The sequence below is a fragment of the Urocitellus parryii genome, chromosome 2 (genome assembly GCF_045843805.1).
Source record: "Urocitellus parryii isolate mUroPar1 chromosome 2, mUroPar1.hap1, whole genome shotgun sequence".
NCBI classification, from domain to species: Eukaryota; Metazoa; Chordata; class Mammalia; order Rodentia; family Sciuridae; genus Urocitellus; species Urocitellus parryii.
This window is the reverse complement of record NC_135532.1, coordinates 41900325-41925351: the sequence shown is the minus strand read 5'-3', so window position 1 is coordinate 41925351 and position 25027 is coordinate 41900325. Positions and strand designations below refer to the sequence as shown.

At 38.7% G+C, this 25027-nt stretch overlaps 1 protein-coding gene across 3 annotated transcripts; it reads left to right on the top strand.

Moving 5' to 3' along the window:
- The first annotated feature begins 3358 nt into the window (after positions 1-3358).
- Slc25a30 (solute carrier family 25 member 30) lies at positions 3359-23439 on the top strand. Of its 3 annotated transcripts, XM_026411957.2 has the most exons (11): positions 3359-3491; positions 3724-3877; positions 8822-8929; positions 10315-10462; positions 11181-11275; positions 12138-12223; positions 15302-15397; positions 16091-16215; positions 18110-18248; positions 19428-19508; positions 20853-23439. In XM_026411957.2, exons 3-11 carry the CDS (start codon positions 8866-8868, stop codon positions 20892-20894), a joined length of 876 nt encoding a protein of 291 aa, XP_026267742.2. In that variant the 5' UTR covers positions 3359-3491; positions 3724-3877; positions 8822-8865; the 3' UTR covers positions 20895-23439. The 3 variants fall into 3 exon arrangements, with proteins under 3 accessions (XP_026267742.2, XP_026267741.2, XP_026267743.2); XM_026411956.2 differs by lacking the exon at positions 3724-3877; XM_026411958.2 differs by lacking the exons at positions 3359-3491; positions 3724-3877 and adding an exon at positions 10047-10075 and having other exon boundaries at positions 8845-8929.
- Positions 23440-25027: the final 1588 nt, after the last annotated feature.

The following is a 25027-nucleotide window of genomic DNA, read 5'->3' as shown; positions in this document are numbered from 1 at the left end:
AAATGCCTGACAAGAACAACTTAGAGGAGGACAAGTTTATTTTGGGCTCACTGTCTCAGAGGTTCAGTTTATGATCGGGCAGTTTCATTGCTCTGGGCCCAATGTAAGGCAGAACATCATGGTACGAGGCTTGTGGAGGACCACTGCTCCGCTCATCCAGGAGGCAGAAAGAGAGGGTGTGGGGACAGACACACACACCAGGGACAAAATATAATCCCCAAGGGCATGCCTCTAGATAATCTACTTCCTCCAGCCACACCCTACTTGCCTAGAGTTACCACCTGGCACAATAGCTCTTTCAAATTATTGATCTATCAAATGGGTGGACTCCGGTGATGAGGTTACAGCTCTCATAATCTACTCATCTCATCTTTGAACATTTCTACATTGTCTCACATGTGAGATTTTGGGGGGCACCTCATATTCAAACCATAACTGATGGTTACTGATTGTGGATGGTTTCTGATAGGGGTGAATAAGAAGGGAGTTCAGAGAATGGGAATAGGAGTAAGAGTTCTCAGAGTATAACTTTATAAGATTTTGTTTTAATCTATATGAGTGTTTTATACTTTTAAAAAATAAAATTAAGAAGATGAAAAAAACAAAATTCTAAAATTGACACAAATAAAAATGAAAACATAAGTTGATAATATAGCCATATTAAAAAGCATGTAATAATTCAAGCAATTTCAGAATATAATAACTAACTGAATGATTTAAAATGATATATTATAAAGACAAAAATGAACAGCAAAGAAATCTTAAACCTAGAAGATTTGTTGCTGCTGGTGGTACTGGTGAGTAAGTTTTATGTAAATTGTAGAACAAATGAGTAAATTTGTTGATGCTGATGGGAACCAGGATTTTTACTGGAGGAGATGGAAGATACAAACATGGAAAGGAGGAAGTAGAGAGGGGGTGGAGACATACCTGAGGGACTGGGGTTGTGGCTCAGTGGCAGAGCGCTTGCCTTGCACATGTGAGGCACTGGATTCAATCCTCAGCACCACATAAAAATAAACAAAATAAAGATATTGTGTCCATGTATAACTAAAAAAATTAAAATGTATATATACATATATTTAATATTTAATGTCTTGTTACATGATATTTTAAACACACACACACACACACACACACACACACCTGGGATCTGGGATCTGGGAAGCCAGTGGTAGTCGTGTGTACCTATAGCCTCAGCTTCTTGGCAGGCTGAGGCAGGAGGATTACTTGAGCCCAGAAGTTAAGGCCAGCCTAGGCAACATAATGAGACCCAATCTCAAAAAAAAAAAAAAAAATTATAGACCTATATATGCACACATATATATGTATCTGGGCAAAGGCTTGTACTGTTCATTGTAGTGAAGTATAAAAAGAACTTTAGGGCTCACAAAACCCTAAAATTATAAATATAACACTAAAAGTGCACAATACAAGGAAATTTAAGGAGAACTGGTAGATCTCTTGCTAGAAAGCAAGGAAGAGCTCAAAGATTTTCAGACATTTGAAAGGACATAGGAACCAGGTCAGGGGGCTTCTACTGGTCAAATGTGAGCAATTTGAGCACCAACAAATAATAATAGCATTTGATTGTAAGGACTGAACATAAAAAGAATCCAGGAGTCCACACCATTTCTCAAAAACAAAGAAGAAGAAGGAAAGTGTGAAAGGGGAAGAGGATGGGAAAGGGAGAAAAGAGAGAGGAGGGGGAAAGGGAGAACTCCTCTTTCATTTTTTTAAGATTGGAATGTCAGCTAAAAATGTAGAAAAAATGGTAAGAGTTGGAAAGCCACCATATTACAATGGATATAATGTGTTCATAGGTGTATACTGAAGTCATTTAGTTGTACAACATTGTGAATGCCCTAATGCCACTCAGTGTTTCACTTCAAAGAGGTTTATGTTATATGAATTTCACTTTTATAAAAAAGTTGGAAAAAATCACATGCATGCTATCTTTGTATATTATTTGTTGGAATAAATTATTGTTCTCTAGAATGACTTCAACTTCCGAAAATTTTAAGGTTCTGTCTGAAATTAAGCACATTTTTATTGTTTAGAAGACACATCCTATCAGCAGTACCTTTTAGATTATGCTCCTTAATTAAAAATAATATAATCTCTTTAATCATCACAATCTCTTTATGGTTTTTTTTTTTTAATTTTCAAAATGTTCTCATTCCTTTATGACAGTGTAGAGCCTCAGGCTGCATTTGGAATGCTGCATTTGGAGTCAGAAAATGGGGACAAATATTCACTGGGGTTCAGCCTATCCCTTCAGATATTAATACAAATGCAGCAGATAGCTTTGTTGACAGATAGAAGCAACCTTGAGCAAAGGGGTTGGACTTGACATGGTGAATAATGATGTCAGAGGAACACTGTGGGCCTCCTGAAGTGAAGCAGTGGGAAGTGCACACCATCACTCCTACTTTTCTCACTAAAATATTTAACCTGAATTTAATCATGAGGAAACAATTCCATAAATCCAGAAGTGATGCAGTCTGCAAGGCAATTGACCTGGACTTCAAATATGTGAAAGCTATAAAGAATAATAAAAAAAGTGAGAGTATTGTTCCAGACTGAGTTTAGGGATGTGAAATCAACTGCATCAATCTCCGTAGATCCTGAACTGTGTGTGTGTGTGTGTGTGTGTGTGTGTGTGTGTGTGAGAGAGAGAGAGAGAGAGAGAGAGAGAGAGAGAGAGAGAGACAGAGAGAGAGAGAGAAATTTTGGGACAGGAGAGGAAATTTAAACATGAATGGTACATTTGATATGATTGGAAATATATTTAATGTCTTGTTACATGATGTCAACTTTCCACTGGTTCAGTGGGAAAATATATAGTGAGAACGCAAATGTTGAAAAATGTTAGCATTCTAATGACTCTGGGTAAAGCGCATTCTTTTCATAGTACGGTTCTTTCCATTTTTCGGTCGGTTCGTAGATTTTTAAACTAAAAAGCTGGGGTATAAAAATAAATGCAAATTTACTTCCTTCCTACGGTGGAGGTTCCCGCAGACCGGAAACTACCCCTGAGAAGGCTTCCTTTCCGCGGATCTAGCGGCTTCCCGATTTCTCTTTCCCTGCGAAATCGAGGTGTGAAGGTGAATGAGAGCTGTCCTCGCTTCTGGGGCAGCTTGCCGCAGAGCGGGGAGAGGGAGATAGGGGTGCAAGACGGTCCCCGGCCCCGGCCCCGGACCCGCCCCTCCACACCCAGCTCGCGGGCAGCCTGCGTCCTGGGCGGGGCTGGTGCCGGCAGCGACCAATGGGAGCCAGAGGCAGGGGCGGGGCCGGGGCGGGGCTTGCGCTGGCTCCTAGACCAGCCCCAGCGCTCTGCTCTCCACCTTCAGCGGCACCGCCCTATCAGGCCGCGTGCGAGCCTGCGTTGGAGGTGGTGGGAGGCCGTGGTCCTCTGGTTAAGTTCTTGGGCCGTTTCCCTTCGCTCACGTCCTCTTTACAGCGTGGTGCCCAGGACCCGAGGACTGGAGGTATCCTGGGGCCCTGATCTCCTGAGAGCTGACGCAGCTGGGCGTGCTCGGGTCTGCGGGTGTTCTAGGGTTCGCAGGCAGGATTGGGCTCCGTGGTGCGCGAGGTTTCGGGGGCAGGATCCGCTGCCCGGCTACTGCTGCCGTGGATCGGGAGGGTTGGGTTGTTGGTGTGGAGTGATTCCTGTTCTCCAGTCATTGGGATGCAAGCGTGAAACCAATTCTGGTATTTCAGCGTTTGCGCCATTGGTGGAGCAGTTAGCTCCTCCTGCCGGTGCGTCTCTTCCCCTCGTGGGCTCCTTCAGACTGTAGAGCCCCAGCCCGGCCGGCCGGCTTCGTGGGCTGAGAAAGAACACTCTACTCTTTGACTTGCTGGTGGAATCAGCCAGGTTGGTTCATACTTGCAAAAACCGGTCGAATGAATTTGATCAGAAAGTTCAGGTAGCTCTGGGTTTTAAAGTGTTTCCAGGTGTAATTTTATATAAAGCAATCGCAATGATCAGTAGTATTGTTCTGCCCAAGAAGAGCAAAACAGTGTTGAAACTGTTCTTGGATTCTACATTCATCTCTATTTATGCAGTAAGAAAGTTGACAGGCATGAATTTTAGTCCTGGCTTTGCTACTGCCAATCTTTGTGACCTTGGGTTTAGTTAATTCATGGGAAATGAGATGGAATTTCCAAGATTCCTTTTAACTCCACGTTTGGTAAACTGTGTTGAGCTTATTTTTCGTTTTGCACTTTTAAAAAGAATAGGAAAAGGGAAAAGTTCATGAAAAGGCAGTCCAGCAGGGAACAAAGATCTTTGAGAGCCCAAAAGTTTAGAAACTGATTACAGCTTAAAACTACAGACGGAAAAGGAAACACAAGTGAAATTGAAAGGATTTATCAAGAATTAATTAGAGAAACTTGAAAAGCATTTCAGAAGTACAGCTATATTTAATTACCACTCCTTACACCTATACGAATAAGGTCAGGGGAAAATAAATATTAAGTAGTCATGTAAGAGAAAATATCATCAGAGAGGATGGATAACTTAGCATGTATCTTAAGTGTAGGAAGAATCTTTGGAATTAAATTTGTATGGCCATTTCCATTCAGCAAACACTTTTTTAAAAATCAGAGGTTTTCTATCTTCCATGCAGAAAAATCCTGCATTTATTCTGAATGTGTAGAATTCCCTCCCCTCCCACCAAGATGTATATAAACACATAACACACACACACACACACACAGCCTTGAGGCTGTGTGTGTGTGTGTGTGTGTGTGTGTGTTGGGGAGTGCTGGGGATTGGATCCTGGGTTTTGTACATACTAGGCAAGTGCTTTATGGCTTAGCCATACCCTCAGACCCCAGTATTTTAAAACAGCCTTTGGAAGTTAGTGTTTTGCTGCAAAGTAGTACATGGCAGAAAGATCACACTATCTTCAGAGGCACATATAGTTTGAATACCCTGTATTCCTGAGTGAGGAAAGTTACTTTTCTTTTCAGAGATTGTGTTGCTTCAGTTGTGAAATGTGGATAATGATACCTGTTTCTTGGGGTTGTGAGGATTCAGTTAAATCCTTTGTGTGAACAATGTGTAGCAATGCTTGACATTGGAATTTTTTTTAAACTTATTGGAAGTTAAGGATCTCCAAAGAGTGCTCATAAACAAAGAAATGAATTAGTTTACTGAACAGAGATCCAGCTCAAGGTAACTGCTATGGCCAGTACAGGTTATCAGACACAGGTGACTAATTCTAACCTTAATGGGGACCTATTTTGTTTGGATGTTTGTCTATCTCGTGAGGCTTTCTGGTTCTTAAGCCAAATTATTCTTTCTTTTCAGAAAACATTAACTTGGGAGTCCCAATGGTCTTAACTGCTTAGTGATTTAATCTTAAGGATTTAATTTTCTTTTCCTTAGGAAAAAAAAAAGAGCCACAAAGTTGTTTTTAACCTCTTACTAGATAGCTTTGAAACACAATGTAATTGAATAGAAAGAACTTTCTTATAATTTAACCAGGGATGCTGACACAGGAGCGTACACCCATTTTGGAAGATGTTTTATTTTGGCAGTACTTCTGAAAACTAATGAGATGTGATCCATTCCTAGTGATTCAAAATGGCAAAGAGACAATTGCACAATGACTTTAGTTGAGTATTTGCATGAGTATTAACCCAGACCCTTTGGGTTATAATCTAACTAAAAACTTAATATCAAAACTGACAGAGGAGGGGCTGGGCTATAGCTCAGTGGTAGAGCGGTTGCCTAGCACGAATGAAGCACTGGGTTCGATCCTCAGCACCACATATAAATAAATAAAGTAAAATAAAAGATGTGTCCACTGAAAAAAAACTAAAAAATAAATATTAAAAAATTCTCTTTCTCTCTTTCTCTCTTTTAAAAAAAAAAGTAGTGGCAGAAATTAGAAATTAATTAGTGAGATGGTATGAAGTTATATGGTAAATTTTTTAAAGTTAAAGATCAGTTATAATCTCACTTCCCATAAATTTTTGGAGGCTGTAGTGTGTGTGTGTGCGTGTATTCATGTGGGAAAAAACTCATTTGTAAACAAGGTGAGTGAAAATGACAATCAGCTATAATGTCTTCATTGAAAAATTAATTCCTTAAAACAGGAATTTAAATGATCACCATGTTCCATGGTATAATTGGCCACCATTTATTTAGTTTGCTGATTTTTCAGTAGCAACACAGATCCTTGGGCTGTGTTCCTGTGATCCTGGTTCAGTAGGTGAGGCCTAGGTGGCTGTCCTATTAAGAAACTCTTCAGGCAGGTTCAGAACTACCAAGGAATCCCATGTTCCACAGAGGTGCTTGATATGTATAGGTGTCTCAGCCCCTGAAATACAAATCTTTTAGGAGGGTAGGAGTAGAGGGGAAGGGGAGCAACTGCTTAATGGTTTCCTGGTGAGATGATGAAAACATTTTGGGACTAGATAGAGTGGTAGTTGCACAATCCTGAAGTGCCACTCAGTGTGAGTTCACCTCAAAGAGGTTTGTTCATGTTATATGAATTTCATCTCAGTAAAAAACTTGCTGAAAAAATCACATGAATACCATCTTCGTATTCTGTTTGTTGAAAAAAAAATTATTTCTTTTTAGAATGATTATCTTCTGAGTATTTTGATTTTTTTCTCCGAAATGAAGCACATTTTATTGTTTATAAGATATATCCTGTTTATACGATGTATTCTGCTTAGCAGATATTTCTGCCCTCATTAAAATTAAGAGAATATCTTTACCCATCACAACCTTCTTATGGGTTCTTTATTTTTAATGTTCTCACTCCTTTGTGACTGTAGAGCCTCAGGCTGTAGCCGAAAGAATGCTGCATCTGGAGTCTGGACACTGGGTTGTCAGGCCAGTTCCGCCCCCACCTGCTGTGTGGATTAGGCTGAGAGCAACTTGGTCCAACTGGGTTTTATAGCCTATGTGTGAGAATGATATATTTGTTTTCCTACCCCAAGCTCTTTGGGGTGATTCACTGAAATCATTTACATAAGACATTTTGTTAGTTATGGTATTTCACATGCCAGTGTTATGTAATCCATGTTTTGCTTTTTAACTTGGCAATTAGCAAAACCCAAAAATGAGTTGAAGATAAAAAATGAATCATTAGATTTATTATTAATGTGTTCTTAGAGTATATAACTTATAATGTTAATCATTATATTAGTTATGTTAATAATCATTATTATAGTTATAGCTTATAATGTTAATTATTATATTAGTGAAGCTAAGAATTAGTTAAGTGCAGGTATTAAGTGTTTTCAAGGATAATAGAGAGATTAGAGGAATTTGGTGGGGCAGAGCTCGCTCTTTAACATGAAAATACATAAAAGCATGATGACCTTCAGGTTCTATGCTTAGGAGCCTTCTACCTTACTCATTTGTAACTATGATTTTTTTAATATTCCTAAATGAGGAATTACTATTATTAGATTTACATATGGTCCTCTTTGTAAATCAGGTGTGTGACCCTGATCATGGCTCTGCTGAGAGCTAACATTCTAGATTGTAGTGACTTGGGGTAGGCTTCTGGGACATATGGACTTGGGAAATTCCTAAACACATGCAAAATAAAAACTTTGGACATATTACCACCAGTAATGACTGTAATAAATTAGAAATTTTACTTTAAACTGATAAAAGTTATAGTTGATAGTATATACACTCCTATGTATTAACTTGTGTTTCCTGTTAATGGGCACAAGGCCTTTGTTTCCAACGCAGATCACACAACAACTGTTGTACATACCACAGATGTGCAGGAGCTGGGCTGTGGCGTGTGAGTGTATACCACATTGAGTGGAGACATATAAAGGGAAGAAAGTTATTGAGTGTCTTTCACATATATATAATATTTAATCCCAACAGTTAGCCTATAGCTGGCATATGATTCATCTTGGTGAATAAATGTATATGCTCTACTCTTAATTGTTGTTTTGGCTATTGTGATGGTGGTGGTTGCTAAAGAAAAAACCTAGACTGAGAGGTTAACAGGAACTTCCCTACAAATAGGAATGTGGCCCTGACCCAGGTCTGCTTCTTTCCTTCATGCCAAGCTGCCTCCCAGCTAGTAACATCATGTGGCCAAGAGAACTGAGTTGGCAGTACATTTGAAGTAGGTGGTGGTGGGCTGGGGTTGTGGCTCAATGGTAGAGCACTTGCCTAGCATGTGTGAGGCATTGGGTTCAATTCTCAGCACCACATACAAATAAATGAATAAAATAAATGTCCATCATCAACCAAAAAAATATATATATAATTTTCTTTTAAAAAAAGAAGTAGATAGTGGTGACTTTTAAGTAATTATCATTTTACCATATGACACAGGTTTGCAACACTTTTTACTCCAGGGCACCTGAAGAATATGATGCCTCCCTTTAGGGACAGGCTAAGAGAGTGGCAGGTGAATAGCAAATATTTATTGCATGAAGATAAAATAGACTACTCAGAAAACAGCCTCCCCTGCCCTGCACTGGATTCATAAGCACACATTGAGATATTAGCCTGGCAGATGACTTCTTGAGGCTGGAGTAAAAATTAAGGCCACTTGGGTTGGGCATATAGCTAAGTTGGTAGCCCCTGGGTTCGATCCCCCCCACCAAAAAAAAAATTAAGACGACTGATGAAATGAGATTAGAAATTGCTGATTTGGGGCTTAGGGCACAGGGGTGCTTTGCTTTATTAAGGTGAGGCTCGCCCTGGGATTGTTGGGGGGGGGGGCCGGTAATAGCCCTGATAGTTCCAAATAAAACCCAGGAAAGAAAAGAAGTTGTCTGTGTGAGAAGTTACAACATTGCATCCTCTTTCTTTTGTGCCCAGGAAAAACCCAGTTTGTGTAAGTCAAGGGAGAAGGGACAGCGAGAATGTCAGCCCTTAACTGGAAGCCATTTGTCTACGGAGGTCTAGCCTCCATCACAGCTGAATGTGGTAAGGAGCGCAGGTCCCCAAGTCACCTTGCCTACTTTGTTGGGATGGAATTTTAATTGCCATTTGTTGTTTGAGCAACACAAGGGCAGAACGTGAATTTAGGAAACATTAATCCCAGAATTTAAAAACGCCTCCTTTTAATTAATTTTAAAGACAGATAAGTCATTTTGGCTATTTATTAGCAGTTTAGGGTTCAGAGTTCAGTGGGGACAAAGTTGGAGCCTGCCAGCCAGACAGAAGTTTTACGAATCCTGTTTGGATTGCGTTTGTTTCTGTTTTCCTCGCCCTTTCCCCTACTTTTTCACAGATAACCCATTTGGCAGTAAAGAGGGAAGTTCAAGGGTCTTCCCTGATCCTGAGGAGATTGATTTATTAGATGGACTTCATTCAGTCACTTCCTAGTTGTGTATTGTCTGTATCCTATCAATCAGTGACTTCATCATGTGGGTTCCACATCTGATTCTGTTGGTTTTTTCCTCTGGAATCAGTCATTCAGCACATGGATTGAGGCCTTTTTTGTGACTAGTGCTGGGCTGGACGCTTCATTTACTCAGTTGCCATAGAAGACATGTTAACCCCCAACCCAGTTTCCTGGGTCTCTTTGCTGGGGGGCTTTCAATGAATTAATTGATGAATTTCAGTGAATGTTTCATTATACTGAATTAATTAATCTTGATTCAGTGAGTCAAAGTTACTGTTTGAAGAATGGGTTTTATATGTTTGGATTAGCTGTTAGATACTATGTGAAACATCTTTACCTGTGTTATGAGATTTAATTTTAGATTATAAAACACTGCTTCCTAAGTAAAGATTCCTTTAGAAAATGAACTTTTTTTGAACCTCTTTTCAGTCACATTGTACCCAATTTTAGTTTTTTTACATACATACAGAATAGTCACTTTGATTTTTAAGTGCATTTCTTGTTTGTAATAGTAATTCTATTTACTTTCTATAGCAATGCAATCTCCTCAGACCCTTTGTAGAGTAAGATGAGGTGTGAATAAAAATGTAAAGAAAGAAAAATGTATTTTTTGTGTAATTGTTTTCTTTTTTAATTGTAAAATGGACACAATAACTTTATTTTATTTATTTGTTTATTTTTTTATGTGGTGCTGAGGATTGAACCCAGAGCCTCATACGTGCAAGGCAAGTGCTCTGCCACTGAGCCACAACCCCAGCCCCATTTGTGTATTTTTAAGTTATGCTAATCTTTTGGTTTCTTATTTTTTTTTTAAATAGAAGATTACACAATATCTCCCATTTCTTAATGTTTCTGACTTCATATTATAGTCTGAATGCTTCCTTAGTAGTATATCACCATGGATACTTTATTTAGTGGAATTTCTTTTTATTAAGTGAACTATTTCTTTCTTTAACATTTCAAGGCACATTCCCCATTGATTTAACCAAGACACGGCTTCAGATTCAAGGCCAGACAAATGACGCCAACTTTAAAGAAATTAGGTATCGAGGAATGTTGCATGCTTTGGTGAGAATAGGCAGAGAAGAAGGGCTGAAGGCTCTGTATTCAGGGTGAGTGAATTTTTGTGTGTTTATTTTTCACTGTTGACCATTTCAAACAGATAGACCTAAGACTAAGCGTTCATCAAGAAAAAGTAAAGATTCAAGGTATATTTGAAGATCAATTAGCATGGTAGACTTTTCAGTTTTAATTTCAATGTTGTTTTCTAAATATTTTATGTAGTATATGTTTTGGTGAAATTGTGCTTTTCCTGTATTCAATAGCCTGTTGGTATTCTTTTTCACACTTTGAAAGAACAGTCCTTTTCCTTAGCTATTCTGAATTATCTAGTTTTTTTGCCACCATGAAAATGATATAGTATGGCTGAGTTGCATTGAACTAATTTTCACTATTTAAACACTGTTCAGTATTTAATGAACCGTGTTCTGTAGGTGCTGGGTGAGAGGGTGAATGAGCCAAGGTCCTACTCAGTCAGTTCTTGCATGAAACAGAATTTACTTGGATAGTTTAAATGAAGAAAAAGGAAAGCCCTTGCATTTTCATACAAATGGGCAAATGATCTCCACTTACATTTTCATTGAGGTTAAATATGAGGGTCCAAGCTTCCACTTGATGAATTTACTGGTAATTGGCACAAATTTTACTGAACCAACTTGTATTTTTGTTGGATCTTGACTTTTAAGAAGTCCATTTTGGTGTAGTTTGAGTGTGTCTCTGCATGGTTCTCCCTGAGGATATCAAGTGACCCCTTGCCTGTTGGTTTGGCAGGATTGCCCCCGCCATGCTACGCCAGGCTTCCTATGGCACCATCAAGATAGGCACTTACCAGAGCTTGAAGAGATTGTTTGTTGAACGCCCAGAAGGTGAGTGGGGAATCTATTTTTCACCTGGGGGTCCTCCAGCAGATGAGGTTTTTGATCTTTTTATTCACATGGTTTTGGAAAGAATTTTTCTTTTTGACTTTACTATGACTAAAGAGAAGTCTGAGTGTAAAGTCTAAAAGAATTGTGCTATGTCAAGTCAGACACCAGCTGAATTGAGAGGAGCAATACTTACAAGGAACCATCTCTGTAAACGAGATGGTTTAATTAGTTGTCCTCATTTCCAAAATGCCTAGACTACGGTATGGTGTTACCATTTAATCTAGCTTAAAATTTTTAAAAATCATATGATTATCACCCACTTTTCAGGACACCATTGAATACAGTTCCTAGCATTAAAAGCTCTTGAGTTCTAATACTCCATGTCTAATTGGTTCCATGACTTTGTTTTAATCCACAGAATTCTCTCTTTTCTCTCTCTTTTTCTCCCCAATGGGATGAGCACCAGTCACTTGTATGAGAGTGGTGAAATGCTTTGAAAATACTTTGGCATATTTCAAACTAAATACACATGATGTGCTTTTAAAACTGTCTGTGTCAAACAAAGCTCCATGTAACCTCATAGGAATGTGTCTTTTTTTTTTTTTTCCTAACAGATATAGCTCATCTTAATTATGATGGTCTGACTTTACACACAAAATTGAATTGGTAGATGGTAACTCACTTTGCATGCTCATTCAAACTTATTTTTCAGATACTAAGAGTTAGCTAGCAGAATTCCTTTGAAAATGAGTTGATTCATAAAGGATAAATTTATCTTAAGGTGAATAAGTCACTTATTTGGTTTATGGAAAGGAAGAATTCTGTATATATGGAAAGTCAAATACTATGTCTTTGTTTACAGATGAAACCCTACTGATCAATGTCATATGTGGAATTCTCTCTGGTGTCATATCCTCAGCTATTGCTAATCCAACGGATGTTTTGAAAGTAAGCAGTGCTAGTTACATCTGAGAGGAACATTCTGTATTTTCTTACTGAGAACAACAGATTTTAGATAATGAAAATCTGTCAATATAAAATTCTGTGTATGTGCAAATCCATTTATACTGTAAAGGTTATAAAGACTAAATATCCACTAAGTGCATTTTTCACTGATAGAGATGTGCTCAAAAATAGAGCTCATTTTGGAAACAAGGATCTTGGTGACTGAGCAAGAAAAAAAATTTTAAGCTTGAATAGATGTATTTGATTTCTTTTTTCATAGAAAAATCTTCCTTGTCTTATTGGTTTATTAACAATAGATAGGCTAACCTGGTGTGGTGGCACAGGCCTGTAATCCCAGCGACTGGGGAGAGTGAGACAGGAGGATCACAAGTTCCAGGCCAGCCTCAGCAACTAAATGAGACCCTATCTCAAAATAAAAAAATAAAAAGGGCATGGGACTTAACTCAGTGGTAGAGCATCCCTGGGTTCAATCCCCAGTACAAAAAAAAAAAAAAAAAAAGGGGGGGGTTACAAATACAAGCTCCTTATTAATAACTATTTCTAAATGCATTTTCTTACCTTTTAATTTGTTTTAAGAAATACAAAGATATTTACTTATTGTAATTAGATGTAACATATTAAGATGACCTTAGTGAGAATACTAGTATTTTAGGCAGTTTTTTTTTTTTTTTTTTTGTCAATGTGACCCAAATACCTAACAAGAACAACATAGAAAGTTAATTTGGGATTCACAATTTCAGAGGTCTCAATCAGTAGACAGCTGACTCTGTAGCTCTGGGCTCAAACTGAGGCAAAAAATCATAGCAGAAGAGTATGGCAGAAGAAAGCAGTTCAGGACATGGCAACAGGAAACAGAAAAAGCTTATCGGGAACAAAATATAAGCCTCAAAGGCATTAGCTCCCCCTCCCCCCGAGTGTCCCTCCTCTTCTAGCCACACTCTTCCTATCTACAGTTACCATCACTTGGATTAATGCACTGATTAGGCCAAGACTTTCATAACCCAGTTATTTTACCTATGAACTTTCTTTCATTGTCTCACACATGAACTTTTGGGGAACACCTCATATCTAAACCGTAACAACTGTTCTCGTGACTAAAAGTCTCAGGGGTCACTCCAGTTGAACTGGGCTAACTGGGCTGCGCAAAATAACTACACAAGAGACACAAATACCTTTTTCTTTGGGGGCTATGACGGCTCCTCTGACCTTAAGGGTCTGCAGGAAGAGAGAGAGAGAACACACACACACACACACACACACACGCACACGCACGCACGCTGACCCCTTTTATTGAGGAGAAGCTATTCAAATGAGGCAAGGGGTCAGGTTTCAGGGGGCTGAGTCTATCTTCATGTTGTCCACTGTCAGCAGGTTGACTGACATCTGGTTAGGCCATATCCAAGGGCACAGTAAGAGAAGGAGACACACACAAGGCACTTCCAAGGAACATTCTAACCTAAACAGGGGAGGAGTTATATTACAAAGGAACAGGTGAGCATGGCTCCACCCATGAGGCTATAGGAAGACACAGTCACTAGAACCCTAGAAGAGCGGGGCAGTTTAGCAGCATGGGTGCCTGATGCCTTATCCCCAGCAGGGGAGTTAACTCAGTCACTTGCGAGGTTGGTCTCCCACAAGCACCCTTAAATCCTTTTTGGAATAAGCAAGGGCATAAGTAATTAAATAAAAACCAGGGGTTCTGGAGCTATAGCTCAGTGATGGAGCGCTTACCTCGCATGTGTGAGGCACTGGGTTCGATCCTCAGCACCACATAAAAATAAATAAATAAATAAAGATATTGTGTCCATCTACAACTAAAAAATATTTTTAAAAAGGGGGACTGGGGTTGTGGCTCAGAGGTAGAGCGTTCACCTAGCATGCATGAGGCACTGGGTTCGATCCTCGGCACCACATAAAATAAAGAGATTGTGTCCACCTATAACTAAAAAATAAATATTAAAAAAAAATTTTAAAATAACAGGTGCAGGCATGCATTATTTTCTGAACCCCCTTGAGTTATTCTTTCTCCTATCCCCACATTTAATTAAGTATTCTGTTTAACAAAAACTACATGCTTAGCATCTCAAATGACTAAGAAAAGGTTCCTGCTCTCAGAGACTTCAATCTAAGATTCTAAGAAGCATCAAAGCTATATGCAGCTTGTTGAGCATACCACATGTTAGGTACATGTGCTATAGTGAAGGTACAGCATGTGTGAAGAAAAAATACAAGGCTCTTTTACCTTCTATTTGAGGTAAGAGAGCTAGAGCAGGATATCTATTTTTTAAACATACCCCAGGGCTTAGGAGAAAGGCAGTTCCTGTATTTTGGTTTATTTTGCCATGTTAGTGTGGCAGTTAACCATTTCTTTTAGAAGCTGGTGGTAATGTGTTTGCTCCCTAAACAAATATGAATAACCACTTTTTTAGTTGAAATCTTTTTCATTTTAAAGAAGGCAAAGAGCTACATCAAACATGATATTTTGGTGGAATCTTGGTCATGTGGATCACATGGCCTTTTGAAGTTCACTAGTAAGTTCAAGTGTAACAGAGTCTAACAGTATCATGTGGTCGTCATGTGGCCAGCTTGCCTGCATACCTTTTCGTTCAGCGGGTTGGAAATAGTAGTGACTTGGAGCATTTTAAGACCCATGCTTGCCTGTGCTTCATGCAGCGAATTGTACTGGATAACTCTTATTAATTATATTAGAATTGCCATCACTTTCTTTCCTGCTTAGTCACTACAGGGAAATATGCTATTTTCTGTCCTTCCCAAAGACTTTTAAAAACTTAATTTATTGAGACTTAATGAAGTGCTGTATGTAGGAACTCCTGGACTCTCCTTGGTGCCTTTTGGAGATTCCAGAGTTCCCAAGAACCAATCATTGTATGTTTTTAGTCTACTGAGAACTTTTAAGCAGCATTACAGTAATAATTTATATTACAGTTTTTTCTAAGGTTATCAAGCATGAAATTGAATGATTTTCAGAGGCATACAAGGGTGGTGGTGGGGAGAATGTGCAATTTTCCTTCACTTATTGGTCTTTAAAATCATCTCTAGATACGAATGCAAGCACAAAACAGTAATATTCAAGGTGGAATGATAGGCAACTTCATTAACATTTACCAGCAGGAAGGGACGAGAGGACTGTGGAAGGTAAGCTTAAAGAACAGATCCAGCTGACTTAGTTCTTACCATTTTTCCTTTTTAAAATTTGTCCTATTTCCATCATTTTATTTTAACCCAAGTGGCATAAAGGAATAACAGAAGAGTGGTGTCTTCTGCCCTCAAAGATATGATCTTCCTTATTTCCTTATCTGTAAAATGGAAATGTAAAGAATATATCATGATTTTAAAATGCCTTTTGAATAATTCATGTTTAATAAGTTTTGTGAAAGTTGAGCATTTGTTTTCTTTTTGTTGTTTAAATCCTTATAGAGAAGGTATCTTGGTTTGAGTTCTACTGGCGCAACATAGTTTCAAGGCCCTGAAGTGAAGTCTGGGTATTAGGCAAGTGCTGCTGTGGAGTGCTATTTGCTGGAATTCTAATGACTTGTCTGTTCATAGAAGAGACCCTAAATATCACATAGTATGATCTCTCAGTATGACAAGGAGACTTCAGGCTCTGAGAGGTGACTTGTCCTGGCCAAGGTCTGGCCCAAAATTGTGCAGATGGTACCAGAGTCAGAATTAGACCTTAGAGCTTTGAAGTGCTTTCTCTGTGGCCTTTTCAGTCTGTCGGTCCACAGGAGGAACACATGAAAAGTGGTTATAGTTTGTGGAATAGAACTTTGCACGTTTGCATTCTATGGAGGGCTATCCAAATCATCTTATTATTATTTTACACAGGGTGTGTCCCTTACGGCTCAAAGGGCTGCTATTGTTGTTGGTGTGGAGCTGCCAGTCTATGACATCACCAAGAAGCATCTGATTCTCTCAGGCCTGATGGGAGATACTGTGTGTACCCACTTCCTGTATGTTTATGTTTTTTTTTTTAATTAATATATTAGGTGGGAGGGGAGGGGAGGGGAGGGGGGATAGTAGACAATAGGACAGAAAAAAAAAAAATATATTAGGTATGCAATTTAGGGTGATAATTTAATATAAATTTATAGACACTTTAGAGAAAGTTTATTATAAAAGTAATATATTTTCACATTTGAAAATATGTAGCACAGAAGTCAAATAGGACAGAGTATAAATTCTTATCCCTATACATAGGAAGCTATTGTTAACAGTTTCATATGTATCTGTGTTGTATAAATGTGCATATAAATGTCTACAAAAGTATGTTACATGTACTTCATTACTGGGATCAAACCCAGGGCCTTGAGTGTGCCAGGCAAGTGCTCTACCACTGAACTTTACCTCCAGCTATTTGTATATGCTTTTTAAAACTTAACAATAAATTGCACACATCTTTCCATGTCAGTTCTTTCAGACTTAATTTATTTTTAATAGCTTCAGATTATCATGTCACATAAGCATATTATAGATTATTTAATACTTCAGTAGCAGGGGTGACTGCCCTGACAGGGACTTTTGGCAAAGCATGGAGACTGATCTGACTGTGACCACTAGGGAGAGCACTGCTGACCTCTGGTGGATAAGAGCTTCCCCAGGCAGCCAACCGACAGCCTCCATAACAAAGAATGACCTCATCCAAAGTGTGATTAGTGCTGAGGTTTAGAAACCTGTGAGTAATTGATTCTCTTGAAAGAAACACCTCGGACAAGTAAACCTTTAACATTGTTCTTGAGCAGGAAAAAAAGATTCATGAACCAGGTATCACACTCATGACCAAAAGTGGTTCAGAGAGCTCTGATTCACAACGCGTGCAGGCAACATTTATAGTCAGAGAAATGGAAATGGGATACATACAAATGGTTTCATTTAGTCTTTTTCAACTTCATAATAGGAAGAAAGTGTTCCCATACAACCATTCAGTTTTTCACTTTGAGTACAGAATTCAGTAAATTATATGAGATATTCAACCCTTTATTATAGAGTAGGCTTTTAATTAGACAGTTTTCCCAAGTGCAGGTTAATATAAGTGTTCTGAACATGTTTAAAGTAGGCTAGGCTAAGCTATGATGTTCAGCAGGTTAGGTATATTAAATGCATTTTTTACTTATAATTTATATTTCCAATTAATGATGGGTTTATTGGAACACAATTCCATCATAAATTGATGAACGCCTGTATAGAAATAGCCTGATTGACTGCAGTTCTGCATTGACCCTATTTGGACACGTTTTGGCAGCTTTCAGCTTATGATTGTCTGAATGTTTGGCTGAGACTTGGCTACTTGTTACTAGTAGACTGTCACATTAGTTTGCACGTTTGTTTGCAGGTAGGTTTCAGTTAGTCATGTACAGAGGCAGCTTTAGGTTAAACACAGTTCAATCGAATAATACCTAATGTGGTCTGTGGTAGTCTTGTGAGAGTGGAAGTCTAGCAGAACCTAAGACCCCTGATAGTTATTCCAGTAAGGAGAGCTTGTTTTTTTCATTTTCATGAATAATATGAATATAATATGGCTAGAATACTCTGATGCCACTTACAGGTAAATAGATGAAATAGTTCATCCTTGGAGTATGTTCCTTCATGTTTCTATGATTCTTTGACTTTGCAGAACCTCAGATTACTCTTAGCTGTGGCTGGAATTTAAAAGCCAATAAAATCAGTGCTGGTATTTAAGGAAGTTTGTCTAGCTTTCTAGATATGGACCTTATATTTGATATATTTCATGTCATTACATGTCTCTTCACTTTTGGGAGGAGGTTGTTTCCTTCTTTGATGGTATTGATGTGTGCTGAGTGGTGGCTAACTTTTGGGGACTTTTTTTTCCCAATTAAATCTTCATAGCTCAAGCTTCACCTGTGGTCTGATGGGGGCCCTGGCCTCAAACCCTGTTGATGTTGTAAGAACCCGTATGATGAATCAGAGAGTTATTAGAGATGGCGGATGCTCTGGCTACAGGGGTACCCTGGATTGCTTGTTACAGGTGAGAATGATTGAATGTTTGTGCAGGGTTGAAAATTTTTTTGTGTGTGTGCTACACACACACACACACACACACACACACACACAAATATATATGAAGTAACTAAATTTTGACAGCTATTAAAACTAAGATGGTTGATACTCTATAGGCCTTAGATATACATATGGCACTTCACTTCTGCTACACAGGGGTAAACTATTATAAATATAAAATCTAAACAGATATTTGAAATGAAAAGCTCATTTTCTATATGCCTCCACTCTGCTATGAAGAGTAATAAAAAGGTATTTTTGTATCTCCTTCCAAAATATACCTTCTTCGGGGCTGGGGATGTGGCTCAAGCGGTAGCGCGCTCGCCTGGGATGCGTGCGGCCCGGGTTCAATCCTCAGCACCACATACAAAGATGTTGTGTCCACCGAAAACTAGAAAATAAATGTTAAAAATTCTCTCTCTCTCTAAAAACAAACAAACAAAAAACCTTTTTCTTATGTGTCTAACACATAGAAGTCAAACTGGAATGACTATCCCTTGTCCAGACATCTCTCTCAAAGCAGTACATCAATCTTACTATAATTCTCAGCTTAAATAACTGGGCCTCCTGTTTATGATTACGTGAAAGTTTTCATCTGTCTTTCCATTCACTTGGCAGCAGCCAATGATTAAGGACTACTTTTGTGGGTCCCATTCTCTGGCATGATTTTTCTACTATTTGCTTTGTGTAGGGTTTATTCAGCCCTTTGTGTGGGGTCATTTGGCCTAGGCAAAAGCCTTTATAGGGACAGGGCAAAGATTATAACAGTACTTCCACATAGGATTTAATTTTTTGTGGAGCTGGGGATCAAACCCAGGACCTCCCACATGCTATGCAAGTGCTTTACCCTGAACCACACCCTCAGCCCTAGGATTTAATTTTTAAGAAATTAGATAGGGACTGGAGTTGTGGCTCAGTGGTAGAGCACTTGCCTAGCATGTGTGAGGCACTGGGTTAGATCCTCAGCACCACATTTAAATAAATGAATAAAACAAAGGTCCATCAATATCGTGTGTGTGTGTGTGTGTGTGTGTGTGTGTGTGTGTGAGAGAGTGTGTGTTGGATGGCTGCAAACACTATTAATGCATTTGACATAATTGGAAAGTTGGAAGTTAACTCCATTTTTCTTTTCTTTTGTTTTTAACAGACATGGAAGAATGAAGGTTTTTTTGCTCTATATAAAGGGTTTTGGCCAAATTGGTTGAGACTTGGTCCTTGGAATATCATTGTATCCTTTTATGTCGTAATAGATCTGAAAAAAGATAGAGCCAAAGAATATTGCTTATGTAAACTGTCATTATCAATTATAATTTGAAAGTGGTTTCCTACCCTTTTTGAGTTCCTCTCATTCTAAGAAATAACTACTCAGTTTCTTTTTTAGAATTAGTTTCTACTCAGGTCTCTGCTAGATACTATGGTCTTAGTTTAATAATGGTGTTATTGAAAGGTAATTAGATTAGTGAAATTTCTCATCAGATTTTATGATTTCAGAGAGAGACAAGGATTGAGTTTGTATCTAACTGCTCTGGAGAAGGATACAGTTGGCAACAGGGTCTAAAAATGCTTATTGCCGAGGCCACCTGGAGATAACAGGAATCAGCTCTGGAATTATTTAGCTGGTCTACACCATTCCTTTTTGCCAAAGTAGGAGGCAGAAAAGGAGTGTGTTTTATTTTACTTTCTTATCACTATGACCAAAAAACCTGACAGGAACAACATAGTATAAAGAAAGTTTATTTGGGGCTCACAGTTTCAGGGGTTTTGGTCCGTAGATTGCTACTCCATCACTCTGGGCACAAGAGGAGGCAGAAGGTCATGGCAGAGTCAAGCAACTCAGGATGGGGCAATAAGGAAACAGCGAGAGAGCTCTACTTACCAGGGACAAAATATAAACCCCAAGGGCATGCCCCTATTGACTTGTCTCCTCCAGCTACACCCTATCTGCCTGCAGTTACTGCCCAGTTAGTTAATTTGTATCAGTGGATCAATCCACCAATTAGATTGCAAACCTCATAATCTAAACATTTCACCTCTGAGTTTTCTTCATTGTCTCACACATGAGATTATTGGGGATATCACATGTCTAAACATGAATAGAGGTGAAAAGGCAGAATGAAGAAGCAGAAGGGTTGGATTTTGCCCTTCTCTTAATTCTCTTTATCTGCTCCTTCCTCACAAGAAAGGCTGCCTAGAAGAAACCCAGAGGAGAGCTTCCCAGGGATTGCTAACTGTCTCTGTCTTTCACAAAGAAGTTTACTCTTCCAGAAAACCTTAATACTAATCAAAATCACATAATCACATACAAAATGACAGAAGATAATCAGGGTGGGTGTCTTTCCAGACTGGGGGATTTGCAGATCTCAGTCCTTAGCAGTGACTTTCTGTTCCATGCTGACCTTCCGGGCAGGCTTTTGGGAAGATGGTTAAGGCTGTAGCTCCTCGTGTTTAATCGTGCCTGGGCACAGGTCTGCCTGTACATATTTATTAGCAGGTGTGCGAGTTGTAAGTCTGTTTATACTAATTGAAATTGGTAAGATGACATTTTTTTGGCAGCCTTAACCCATCACTACAGTTCTTTGTGACATATGAACAGCTGAAGAAATTGGACTTGTGACAAGTGAGGGCTACACAAGACATCTGTCTGAAAATGCTAACTTCTGCAATGGTAGAGCTTCCTGTGTTTTACTCTGCTTCTCACTGCTCAGCTCATCACAGATTCTGGGATGGCAGCAACAGATGAAGAAGGCTGGGGTGGTTCAGACTGCTGCTGTTGGCATCGGATGCTCTTCATCCGTGTTTAATGGCCTAAATTGTAACATCCAAACACTAGTCCTTACCATTGAAGTGCCCTTCAACATCAAAGATAATATACAAAGAAATTTTGCAAGAAAATCAGGTACCATGTACTGTTTTCTTCAGGGAGAGCAGCTTCTGCTGCCTCTCAGCTTATAGCTGCAGATGTCTGCTGCTTTAAAACAGCTCATGGAAATGATGCAGTGGAGCCTCCAAGACAGTGTTATTGTTCCTGAAGTGCTGGGAGCTTTTGCTTCTTGGCAGCTGAAGACATTTCATGTATGGAGACCTGGACTTGTTAACCCCAGGTATAGACAGTGCAGGAAATAGATCCTTGGGATATTGCACTGCTCTATAATCTCCTATCTTTTCTGGATCTTTCACTTATAATAAGTGATTTTAAACCATTGAAGACTTGACCTTTGTGAGGAATTGTTACAGTGTATTAATACCAGTGCTGTGTTGGCTTCCAAGGTTACAGGTCTGTGGGTGGGAGATGTTTTCAAGTGCTTGCCTCTTGTTTTAGATAATGTGAGTAATTTGCTCTGTGATTTTGGGCAAAATTTATGACTTCCCAATCTAGAAAATGGGAATAATTATATCTAATAATGTTGGGGTCAAATGAAGAAAAAAGAGCAGGTGTTGCTATGTGGCCTGAAGTGAAGTATGTTTACATCATGATGAAGCTATAATCTCTAAACAGTCTGTGGATGCGAAGAAAATCATATTGCCATGGGCTTCTCACAGTAATAAGGAGTGAAGCCCTTTGTTAAAAGAAGAACATACAAATGAAGGTTTATCTTAACAGACTGTTGCTAGTGAACTGAGTTGATTTTTTCCAATTTCTAGCTTTTACTTTTAGTTCATGTCATGTTTGTTAAAATGTTTCCTAGTTAGTGTGGATGGAAAATACTTGCTTGAAATTTTTTAGATCTTTTTTTTTTGTGTGTGTGTGATGCTGGGGATTGAACCCAGGACCTCAAAGACAGCTGAAGAAGACATTTCATGCATGGAGAATCCATATCCCCAGCCCAAAATAGTTTCTTTAGTGTACCTGTTTATCTCATTTCCAATAAAAGGTACATGATATTTTCCTTTTTTCTTTTTTTAGTGCTGTAATAAATCATTCTCCTTCCTTCTTGTCTTCACTGTATTTTCAAAATAAAGGTGTCCCTCAGAGCCTCAAGAATTTTCTGTTTCTAGAAGATAGCCTAAGAAATGGGGGTGGATCCTTTCTGGTTCAATCTTTAAGAACCATAATAAATTCTAACTTGGGCTCCAGGGCAGGCTATTTCTACAGAATGTGCCAGAGAGATTTCCAGTTTGTCTAGCCCCAGGACTCCTTCCTCCTTGGAAGAGAGGGAATATGAGTTTTCTTGAAGGATCAGGCAATTTTCCTCCAAGCCATTTTCACCTTGTCGTCGTCTTTATTAGAAAACATTTTGGAAACAGAATTTTATTTTCAAAAGTAAAAGTCATTAAAAAAAAAAAAAAGGAAAGAAAAAAGGTCACTGATGGTTTGTAGGTATTGACTATCTAGACCAAGATGAAAGGCCACATGCCCCTGGCTTCACTAGATGGCAGCAGAGGACCCTGAACTGTCTGCAGGCGCTGAATGTATCTTATAGGAGATATTTTCTCCTTAATGGACATTCCATTAATGTGAGAGACTTCTGTAAAGAGACTTTCACCTTTGAGTTGAAAAGATTGCTTTTCTCAAACCCCTCTTTGTTTAATGTTGAAAACATTTTATTTTTAAAAACATACATTAAATTTCTAAAATGGAAACAAGTTGTTTTGAAAACCATATAGAGTGAATGTCGGACAATTTGTCATTATTATACATTTATTCAAATTATGTGTTTCTCTACCAGGTGAAAGGAAATTGAAACCTCATGTATAAGACAAAAATGTAGCATAGGTTTATTAAGTGCCTTATAGAACAGGATCCTAACCTGCTTTTTTTTTCAGTCTTCTCTTTCTTAATTATGAAAATTAATGCAATTGTGGAAGCGTCTAACCACGAAACAACTTAAGGAACTGGGAGGCTTGGTCCCCTTATTTTCAGGGGATGATCACTAGTCCCCACCCCTTGGATGTTGCTTACGAATGGCAAAAGAACTTCTAGTTTTTATAACCAAGTTGAAGAAAATGTTTTTGTAACCTTATGGATTTGTGTAATTGATGCTAAATGTTGCTGATCTGTCATATAAAAAATGGCTCCTGTTCTTCATATTTATTCATGTGCTAGAAATAGTATTCATTATTCAAAGAGTACACATGTCACAAGTATCTATATCTCAAGCTCTTTATTTAAATGTTGTTGGACTATGTAGTGTAAATCTTTTGTTTCACTTATTTAATAAATTAGAGTAATATATAATAACAAAACAGTTTGTGGTTATTTCAGATAATTAGAAACATTTAAACAAAGGTAATACAGAGTCCAAAAGGCTGGGGAAGAAACCGTGTCTAAGGACATTTCTCTCTGCTGGAGAAGTTGAGGGATCATCTTGCTCAGTGCCTGGTACCTGAGTGGAACATCCCTGCCCCCACCATTGTATGAAATGTCCTGCAGCTCAGTAGAGGCCAGTGAACTTGATCCTACAGCTGGTTTGGCAAGTCAGCAGCCTGGACATTTAAAACACCAATATGACTGAGGTCACCATTGTCAATTGTCAAGTCCCCTCAACCTGTCTTCCAACACTGGGTGTTGCTAGAAGCAGGACTGGGCTTCTTGATCCACTGTGGACAGGGCAAGGATACCCAGTTGGCAGAAAATAACCAGTGAATAAATGTGAACTTGGTTCATTAATTTTTTTATTTAAAAATATTCTCTAGGTGCCTGTCTTAATATTTGGATTAAACAGTGGTTTATGGAAACATCAGAATGGGTAAAATGGGGAAATGTTTTTCTTAGTAGACTTCATTTTTTTAGGTCCATAGCAAAACTGAGTAGAAAGTACAGAAATTCCCTTTTGTCCTCTGCATCCCCCAGTATCAGCATCCCATGCCAGAGGGGTATATTTGTCAGAACTGATGAACCTGCATTGACACATCATTAGTACCCAAAGTCCATAGCTGACATTAGGGTTCACTTGGTTTTGTACATTCTGTGGGTTTGGACATAGGTATCCATCACTGTTGTATTTTGTAGAATAGTCTCATTGCCCTAAAAAAGGGAGATGTTTACAGTGCTGATAATCAAACCCAGGGCCTCGTGAATGCCAGGCAAGCACTCTGCCATTGAATCATATTTCCAGCTTAAAACCTTGTCCTTGTTCTCCTATTTAAGCATTGGATGATATAGCCTTACATGGTTGACTACATATGAAGTTCAGCGGGAACAGCTGGCTGCTGGTGTGCCTCAAATGCCTGTGGACAGGGGGACTCTCACTTGTATGATGGCACCTGTTGGACATTTGGCTTTCAAGCCAGGGTATGAATTTTTAAAACTGGCAGCTGGAAAAATGTGACAGGGTAAATTTTTGGCACATTATAAGGAGATCCGTTCTGGAGCAAAGCAGGGGAATGCAAGGCAAAGCTGGTGTAGTAATCTGTCTCACAAACTAGATGCAAATAATGGAATTGAGAACACCAAGAGCAAAAACTTGGAAACCAAAGCAGGAGTATGAAGTTTAAGTGGTAGCACACTGCATGCTTTATGCTTAAGTTATATCGTAAAAAGGCCTTCCCAACTACATACATTGTTTAAAATACATAACAACAAAAAAATCAAACAGATACAAGGAGATCTTTGATGATCCCTTCATCAAAGTAGCTGGAGACCCTCATTGAAACACATTTTCAAGTTAAAAGATATGCCCGGGACAGGAGATCTAACCAAAATTTTATTTATTTGTTTGTTTGTTTGTTTATATATTTATTCTTATTGGTTCTTTTTAGTTAGACATGACAGTAGACATTATACATACAAGGAGTATAACTTATTCT